The following is a 9,685-nucleotide window of genomic DNA, read 5'->3' on the forward strand; positions in this document are numbered from 1 at the left end:
CACTGTCCCTCTGTGATCTTGGTCACCCACTACAGGTGTGTGTGGGAGAAGCGCACTGTCCCTCTGTGATCTTGGTCACCCACTACAGGTGTGTGCGTGGCTGGGCAGGTCGGAGTTCACCATCTTCTCAGGCCACAGTGACTGACTCGGGATGACATGCGCTACAGGTGTCTTTGTATTTGCTATATGAAAAGTAGATGGAAAAAGACCCATCCCCTTCTTTGGGTGTCTCAGATCCAGAGATATAAATCAGAGGCTGTTAGTGAAAATAAAGTAAACATGCAGAAGAAAACAATGTCAAGAGGCAGAAAGGGAATTTAGACAGCACTCAGCCAGTCCCTGAATCTTGCTTGAGTCAGTATAGCGCAGAACACGCTCAGTTACATGGCTGAGAGCGCTTTAAGCAAAAGTCCAACCTAACCCATTTCAACACAGGCTTCCAACCTTATAACTAAATGAATCCTGTGCCTATCAAACACAAACATTTCAGTCATGGAGCTGAGGAAACTTTCTCAGGAGTCAGTCATAGATTCAGGCTTCGCCCCTACTGAAGTTCACCATTGAGTATTATTCTGCTTGTTTATTTTAAAATTTATTAATAAAAAGTTGCAAATAAAAACGTCATCACATCCTGGCTATTTAACAGTTAAAGCAGGCCGCACAGTGAACTGCGTTCCTCTCAGAGAACTTATTATGTAGCTAAAAGCAAGGAAACTGGCACCGACTTGAACCATAAAACCCAGAAACCTCCTGATTATTACACTGATAATTAAGATGCCTGAAATTACTATGCATAACTTGTAATAGAACCTTAATTACAAGTCCAAATGGACAGGTTTAGGTCTGCAACCAGGCAAGTCGGGACTTGAGGACTGAAGCTTGTCAGCAGGCCCCGGAGAACTGAGCTGCTCTTATCTTTGCTGGAAACTACCACTCAACCAGAGACAAAGAAAGCATGGAGAGATGCCATAATGTCCTCGGGAGAAGGCTGGTCAGCGCGTCCACCCACACAGACCAACAAAGACGGCTACCGAGTTGTGGGCCACAACTTCCTTTGGCTCGGTGTCTCCAAATGTCTGCCTCCAATCCAAGTTCTCCAACTCCTGACCACAAAGTCTTATCTTATCCTTTGTGGTGTGCCTACTGGTAAGGCAGCTGCAGCTCCAGGAGACGGCCTGCCACCCTGCTCCTTTGCCTACACCAACTGTGATATCATTCCTTGTCCAAACACTTGCGCATGCACTTCCGGGCTAAGGTGTAAGGTAGCTCTCCCAACGGTGGCATGCAGGATGCCCGTATGCTCTGCCAGTGATGAAGTGTATTAGGGCCACCTAACAATGCTGTCTCCCTGGGGAGGAGAACTGCTTTTCCTTCAGAACGTAGGTAGGGTTTTGTTTTGGTTTTTGTTTTTTCTGTATGCTGACAGAGAACTGACTGGGTTCTCACACACAAACTAGGAACATTTTGTGAACATGTGACGGTTTTTATGGCCAGAGTGCTCTTCGAGGTACCATGCAGACACAGAGGCAGAATGGCCAAGAAGCCAAAACCACCATATGGCTCTCTTGTTCAACCCTGAGAAATATGAAGCCTGGGGCCTGGGAAACATTCCCTAGAAGAACTGGTCCTGAACCAGTGAGTTCTAGACTGGAAAAAAAAAAGCCCCAAAGTAGAGGAAACTCAAGTTTAGGCAGAGTGTGGAAAACTGGTCCAGATAATGCTTTTGAAATCATACTGAGTTTCATGACCTCAGCATAAACTAGGGGCACAGAACACGGAAACAGCTACACAGTCAGAAAACGAGAACACAGGACAACAAAAAGATAAATGTCACTTGATTTACCTTCATCTGTGTGAAACAGGAAGGCTGACTTCTCTGGGTTTCTCCCTGTTCCCCACGCCCCACAGAATGACTAATGTTAAAGGCCACAGGGCTGCAGAGCTGCTGAAACCCCAAACACCAACACTACCCTCCTGTCACCCAAAGGATGGCGGGGGAAGACAGCAGAAAACCACCTGACCCTGTCCACACAGAACAGTTCTCAGCCTCGGCGAGCAGATTGTTGTTGTTTGGAACCGAAGAATGCCTCTTTCAAAAACTTCCTTCAGGTTTAAAAGTAATAATAAATAAAAACCTCAACTGACAGGGGCCCAGGTGGGGTAAGTGTTCATATGTGCTTTCTGAAGAAACAAGAGTAGCACACACAAAAACACCTGAGTGGTACAACCCAGCCCCTCCGTTTTAGTATTAGCTTAGCAAGTCACCTCGCTCCTGACAGGGCAGGAGCAAGTCTTTAAGAATCTCTATAGGAATAATTCCATGTACAGCACACTACGACACGGCTAGGAACATTTATTTTATTATTTATTTGGTTTCATCAAGCAGAGTTTCATGTGGCCTGAGCCGGCCTCAAACACGTCATGCAGTCGAGGGTGGCTTTAATCTCCTGAACTTTAACCCTCTCCCTCCCAGGTGCTGGGATTCCAGGTGTTTGCTGACACACTCCTGCCTTCAGTAGTTCTTTTAAAAGCCTATGTCCTTGGGCTGGGGGTGTGGCTCCGTGGTAGAGGGGCTTGTCTAAGGTGGAAAGGATGAGCTCTTCCCAGCACTCTGAAGAAAAAGCGCATAATTATTTCATGAGGTGACCCAGGTTACCAGCATTTCCCAGAATGCTGAGCGGAAGGGAGGAGGGGTTTATGAGAGCAGATGGAATTTTGCACTTGGTCATTGTTTGTCCTGAGGCAAAGCAATCAGATCTCTCATGTGACAGTAAGGATGACTACAGGTGACAGATCCACGACTCCAGAGAAGCCAAGCAACGTGGGATAGCACGTGATCGCTGTGGGCTAAAGGTTATCACCTCGACCTCGGCTAGCTGCTGAATGAACGATCATCCTTACACCTGGCCAGAATTTAGAGACACAAGCAGTAACAGAGCATGGAAAGAAAACAAACATGTTTTTGTAATAAAGACTATAGTTTTGTTCTGCTTTGTAATTGGCCTAGACCTTCTGTTTTTGGTAAAGGCTTAGTCACAAGATTTGGGAAGTTGAACTCATTAAATTTTCATCTCCTTTGCACTACATCTTTTTGTTCAGTAGGATGTTATTTGCGGGGAGGGCCCAACTTGAGGAACACAAAGATTTCTGCATGCTCTAATTCACGGATCCAGGCCACATGTCATGTGTGGTATATATATGGTGACTTCAGATCCATTTTCAAGATCTTACAAATGTCACCAATATTTTATTAAATGTTTTTATACTGTGTGGTCAAGCATTGGTTTTCTATTACTTTATGATTTAGTAGAAGAAAGTGGAGCTGGGGCTAGAGGTCCCAAGTCTTATAAAATCAGCCATCCTTGGATTAAGTGCTTTTGATTTCTTCACATCTAAAGTTTAGCGTACTACGATCCGCATTTTAATTCAGAGTTTAGGCTGGCGGCTCTGAAAAGACATTCAGGCTGAAGTGAACAGAGCAGCAGCATTCTTTTTTCTTTAGTCACCACAAGATCCCCGTGTGTCAAGAGCATCTTTAGACTTGTGGTTTAGCGCTGATACCCCCCAGTGGGAGCCAGGGGAGAGCTCTGTGGGGCAGCAGTGATAAAGGGACAGGGTGGCTTATGTGACATTGCATTTGACTGGGGAGTCCCGTGACTCCATCTTTTTGCCTGAGAACCAGTACTTGTATGAGGGAAGAGCACATCTAGCTTCATCTTTAGAGCTAAAAGCAACGGGGCATGAAACTTGCTTTCAATAAGCAGACGTCAATCTTCATCTGATGGGCCCTGGAACATGAGGAAGCTGTGAAAGCCAGCAGACTATTGCAAGCAGCAGCCCTTCTGAGTTAATTCCCTGAGGAGGTGCTGGCTTGGGGGCTAAGGTTGTCACAATCTATCATTACTTTAAAAAAAATCCACATCTTTTTTTACCCCTTACAAAGGGAGAGGAAGCAAGAACACGGACTCCTATTTTCTGTGTCTGAGTACGAAAGCTCTAGAAGGCTGGGGGCATAGAAGAGGCACTTTGTTGTCAAGATGAAGTGTGAGCCAGTTTACAGAAATGGGGTGAGTTTTTAAAATATAATATTCTATAATTTTCTACACTAGTATAAATATACTACCTATTCAAAAATCAAGTCTACTAAAATAATAAAATTAAATAGAGTTAGGAACAAAGGAAAAACCATATAGATAAGACTCTGGGGTTGGGAGGAGTATCAATCCATCAAAATAAGTTGGGTCATGCATATGATTATGAATACATTTATTAAATGTTAAGAGTTGTTGAAACTGGGTGGCAGATACTTAGGGCTTGCTGTACTATCTCATTTTAGTAAAATTAAAATATTTCAGTACTCTAATTTATAAAGGATATTTTTATTCCATTAAAATGTTTTATTCTTAAACCAGAGGGGAAAGGTCCTTACAAAAATGGGGGCTACAAATGGCCACTCACACTGTTTGTTCATTCATTTCATTACTGGTATGGTTTCTGGTTTACCAATCTGCACCATTTTGATGGAGTATTGCATAGCATGATGCCTTCAGTAAGACATTCACAAGGCAAGGAGCCTTCTACCTGTGAGTCTGTATTCCAAGTCTTGGGAAGTTCTTGGCAAACTTATAGTGACTTTGTACCTTTGAGAGATTCTTTTTTCTCTAATACTCTGTGGATTCTGTCCATACCTTGACGGACAATCTTGAATTTTAACTGGACTGGATTGACGGCCATGTAGGAGACGATTAAGGACACCTCTAGGAGTATCTGTGTTTCAGAGAAAACTAGACCATGTGGGCTTTGCCCTAATCAAGCTGACCCACTGACTGACTCAAATTTTAAGTAAATAATTGGGAGGTGGTGGAACCATGGAAGTGCTGAGATGAAGGAAGTGGCTAGCTGGGGGCGTGTCTTCATGCTGGTTCCTTCCTGTTGCTCCACTTTCAGGCCTTTCGGGTGAGTGGCTTGTCCACCATGCTCTTCCTCCACAATGTTTCCGCCTTGCCACAGAGTTAAAAAGCCAGCAGACCATGGACTGGAACCATGAGCCAAGATAAACCACCCTTCCTTCCTTTAAATGTTTCTCCCAAGCATCTTTCACAAGAGCAGACCGTCTAACAGGCCAAGTTCAGACCCAGCTGAATCATACCCTGGTTAACCGAGGTCCACAGGGTGGCTTGGGTCAGTATCTATGCTGTAAAGAACCTGTATGATCAGGACAGAATGCCAATCTCCAGGCCAAGGGATTTTCTGATGTTTGGCTCAGAGTCTCAGGGACATTTTGGACTCTTAATAAATCATTTAAAGGAAACCTTTGTTTGAATGAAAAGCAAAGTCTAGGACTGATTACACAGAAACTACTCAGTTTCCTTAGATCGCCCAGTACCATGAGTGTCATCTAAATTCAGGCTCCTGAATTCTCTTTTAGGTGGCTATTTAGTAGCCTGAATAAGATTTCTAAGTCTGATGGACCTGGTTTACTAAGGTTCAATAAACATACAGCGCTGTATACCTTTTAGAGGACATTCCTCAATCCTCCTTTCTCAACAAGCCATCATTCCAAGAGTATTCCTGCATCAGAAACCACAAAAAAACCTTTTCATACCTGAGTTCCATTCCTGACAGTTACCTGGAGAGGCTACTATGCTTGGTCCCATCTTACAGGCAAGAACAACTGAGGCTTACAGAGTTTGTATATGAAGCAAATTAGTTAAGGTCATTGATGGAGGAACAAAATTCAGAATTTTCACATATCTTATTTAAAAAGTTAGTTTTTCTATTACAGCACAGTCCCTTTGTCATAATTTTCAGCTTTTAAGACATTGTCTAAATAATAATAACATACATATTACATTTTGCTTGCGCATAGGTAAGATAACTTATAATAACTGTCACCTAATTTTTTTGTTTATAACTGTAAAGCTATTAAAAAGATAACTATTGAGTTTTCTGGCACCAATAAAAGAGAACTTAATTTAATCAAATTATAAACTTCAAAGAATGTGTAAATCTTACCTTCTTCGGGTTTCATGTCTAATAGTTCATCTATTGGTCCTTAAGAGAAGAGAAAGAAAACAAATTATCAGTTAACTCCATTTCACTCGGAGTTTGAATAAATCATTAAAACTGGGAAGTCTGTCTTTAGATTACCTGAGCATGTGTCATGCGCAGGGCTTTTGTCTATAGAAGACAGAGTACTTTTCTCTTCTTCAGCTGAAACACAATGTATGCAGATGGTTATGAGCAGCCCACAGTGGTACATTTTTATAAGTTATGCGTGAGGTAAATACACACTGTTAGGAAGCATGAAAAGTCTCAGCTAGCTCATGTAAGGCAGTGGTCCTCAGTTTCCCCTTTACGTCAGCTATTAGCTGTTGATTTCCAAATTTAAATCTGGAATTTCAATTTTATGTAATTCATTTAACTAATTTTAATTCTGACATTTCCAAAGAATCTCTGTTTTGTTTGATGGATACCCCACACGATACTCTATTTATCTTTCTATTTTCACCCATGGAAAATGAATGACAAGTCATCGGCTATTACTTGGTATCACTAACAAATAGTAACCACATAGGCCTGGCTAAAATGAAAAAGGGAATACTGAATTCTCAATAAAGAATCTTTAGTTTTTAAAGACTGAAAACCATAGCTACAGAGACGCTAGAGAGACCAGTAGACGCTAAGGGCACGCCTGGTGGGTAAGGCGAAGAGCCGATGGTGACAGAAGGCCGGGGGCAGGTAATACTTTGTATGACACTCTAATGGAAGAAACAGGTCATTTCATACTTAAAATACCCCTCATTATATGGAGCACTAGAAGGAAACATTATATCAAGTGGACTTTGAGTGATAAGGGGGCTTCTATTGCTTCCATTTAGGCTCATTGATTCTTATACACACCATGCTGGGATCGAGTGATGCTAGTTGAAAGTAGCATCTGCAGGGACTAAGGGACACGGGGAAACTCTGTCCCCTGAACTAACTTGGCTCACAATAAGCAATCCAGTGTGGCTGTACATGCGTGAGTAGGCACATGACAGGACAGTCTCAACTCAGTTTGCTCGTGTTCACCAGACCTTCAACAGGTCCCGCAATAAGACAGATGCCACTTTAATGATAATGGATTCGCATCTCAAAAAGAGTACGCAAATATCACACCCATTAAATTATATAAGAAAAGAGAAACTTTGCATTTTCATATACTGTACAAATCTATATAAGTTATATAGATTTGAAACTTTTCTATGAATATAAGACACTGGAGTTGACATTTTCCCAAAGAACTAAGTATGTTCTACTCTATGATCTTGAGTCCCAAACAATATTCATGCCATAGGTTCACAGAGGGGCACTGAGATTGGAGGCCTGGATCAACACAGACGGTTTGTCCAGGGCCACGAAATCAGGCCTAGACCTTACTTTTCTCAGACTCTAGAATTTTGCTTTTCTTACATTTCCTACTTCTTCTGGCTCATTCCTTTGCTCAAACGTACCTTTTTCTTTGACAAGTCTTACAATAGCAAATGGCTTTAGGCACTTGGAAAAGTGGGAAGAGCCAGGGTGAAGAGGAATGGATCAGAAGAACAGTTCTAGGACTTGCTTTACACATCTCCTCTCCTGGCTCAAGGCAGGGAAGAGGAGACTGAGTCCCCAGGAGGGCCTGTCTGAGCAGAAGGCTGGACGATTTCTGTTACCGATACAACATCTTTAGTTACCTATTAATGTCAACCACCTTTCCATCTATGGAGATTTTAACTCCTGGCGAAGGGTTCAACACCCATACATATTGGTTTTGCTATCATTTTCCATTGTCTGTACCTTTATGATAAGGAGTCAACAGAAAATCTGGCAGGAGTGCAGGAGCCACATCAGAGTGGCACCTCCCAATGCGCAGAGCCTCCTCCTAAGGTAGGCTTCAGTTCACCTTGAGGTAGCTGGTGCCACTCCTTAACATCGCCTGAGGATTCACTTGGGAGGGCAAAGTCAGGGTAATTTTGTCTCCAACACTGAGGAATGAGGACCGCCCACCCAGAAATCACCACTGATCACACCTGGATGTGATATCAAGATTGCACTAAGACCTGGAGCTAGGGCTACCTGTTGGGCTGGAACCTCAAGCTCACTCCTGCTTGATCCAGAAAATCCCACTCCTCTCTCTCCAAACCCCACCCTCTCAGAGAAACTCCAGGAAAGAAAAGGTGCCAAAAAGCCCAGTTCCCCATTCTTGCCGACCAGAGCAGTTTCTCCCCTGAAGTTGCCAGCAGCCCAATCTCCAGCCCAATCTCCGCCAAAAGTGCTAAGTTTTTGACCACACTTGGGTGCAAATAGGCCATCACCCCTCAGCTACAGGCTATATAATCTCCCTGCTTTGGTTTGCATGTGTGACTTTTCCTGCCTGTGTCTCTGGGACCGGAGAACTCACTGGGGAGTTGCTTTGCTTAAAGAAACCTGTTCTTTTATTTTTTTAAATTCAGCTTAAGCTGGCTTGTCATAAGAGAAACCTATTATCATGATACAGAAATTACTCCTCAGAGCAGCCCAGAAATCCTATCTCTTGGAAAGGGGTGGCTATTTGCCATGTCCCACCACAAGGAGGATGCCGAAGTTTCTGGTTCAAACCACACAATGTCTCTTGGTACTACTAAAGGGTTGGCAGCACTAATATCGGAGACTACAGGAAGCAGATTAATATAGCCTTTTCTTAAGATGGAAAAAAAAAAAAACCAACCAAGAGGTAATTTACCAGAAAGAGAAACAAGTTGGCTGTTGTACATTCCAGCAGGGTCTCTGAAGCAATGGAAATGGAAATTAAAACTTACCCTTACAAGGAGAGGATTCTTTTTGCTGGTTCTCATCCTCCAAAGAAATTAATCTTAAAATAAAAAAGAAGTCCGAGTTACACAGTTTGCAAATTTATGTTTATGGTATAGCTATATTCGTCAGTGCAGTATCTATTTCTTCATTTACCACAACCCCTGCCCTTGCGCACACACACACACACACACACACACACACACACACACACACACACGGCAGGGGTAGAGGAAGAGAGATGTAGACACAGAAAGAGGCATCTATTTTCTGCGGAAGAAATAGCCCTGCTTGCTTTTTGTAACACAGCATCTTCATACATGAGCAACCCTTCCCTCCCAAACCCAGGCGCGCTGGCCCGTTGGAACAAACTCTTCCCAGGACTTTGCAGGCAGAGCCTCCAGCACCCCCCACCCACTTGGTACTTCCTAGCGTTTACCTGCTATTTCTGAACAAAATTCCTCGTAACTTTCTACTGTCATTTAGAACAGTGACTGGTATGCTTTTGGAGCTCTCAAAGAAGACGTGCTAAGACACTTGAGAAACCCGAATTAGTGAAAGGAAACCCATCGAGAGTCCCATGCAGTTCTCTTCTGACTATCTGGATTGCATTCACTTACATGATAAAAGGGTGCTGTGTAGGACTTACTCTGGAGTGGCCTCTAATGGGGCTCACCACAGTACCTTACCATCCCCAAGCTACAGCTCATTCTCTACAGTGTGGACATGGTAGACTGAATACATGGTGGATCCACGGGAGAAGGGCTTCCACAGAGAGCGCCTACACCATGCCAGCATGCGGCAGCGCCTACACCATGCCAGCATGCGGCAGCGCCTACACCATGCCAGCATGCGGCAGCGCCTACACCAT

General features: G+C 43.4%; 1 protein-coding gene across 4 annotated transcripts in view; it reads right to left on the bottom strand.

Annotated features, from left to right (window-relative positions):
* Ica1 (islet cell autoantigen 1) overlaps positions 1-9,685 on the bottom strand; it is a 144,828-nt gene that overhangs the window by 16,712 nt on the left and 118,431 nt on the right. For all 4 annotated transcript variants that reach the window (XM_026787529.1, XM_026787527.1, XM_026787528.1 and 1 more), the window contains exons 10-12: positions 8,823-8,875; positions 6,151-6,213; positions 6,016-6,054 (exon numbers count right to left, since the gene is read on the bottom strand). In XM_026787529.1, coding sequence (XP_026643330.1) covers positions 6,016-6,054; positions 6,151-6,213; positions 8,823-8,875 — 155 coding nt within the window. The remainder of the gene's footprint in view (positions 1-6,015; positions 6,055-6,150; positions 6,214-8,822; positions 8,876-9,685) is intronic.

This window comes from Microtus ochrogaster, linkage group LG10 (genome assembly GCF_000317375.1).
Source record: "Microtus ochrogaster isolate Prairie Vole_2 linkage group LG10, MicOch1.0, whole genome shotgun sequence".
Classification (NCBI taxonomy): domain Eukaryota; kingdom Metazoa; phylum Chordata; class Mammalia; order Rodentia; family Cricetidae; genus Microtus; species Microtus ochrogaster.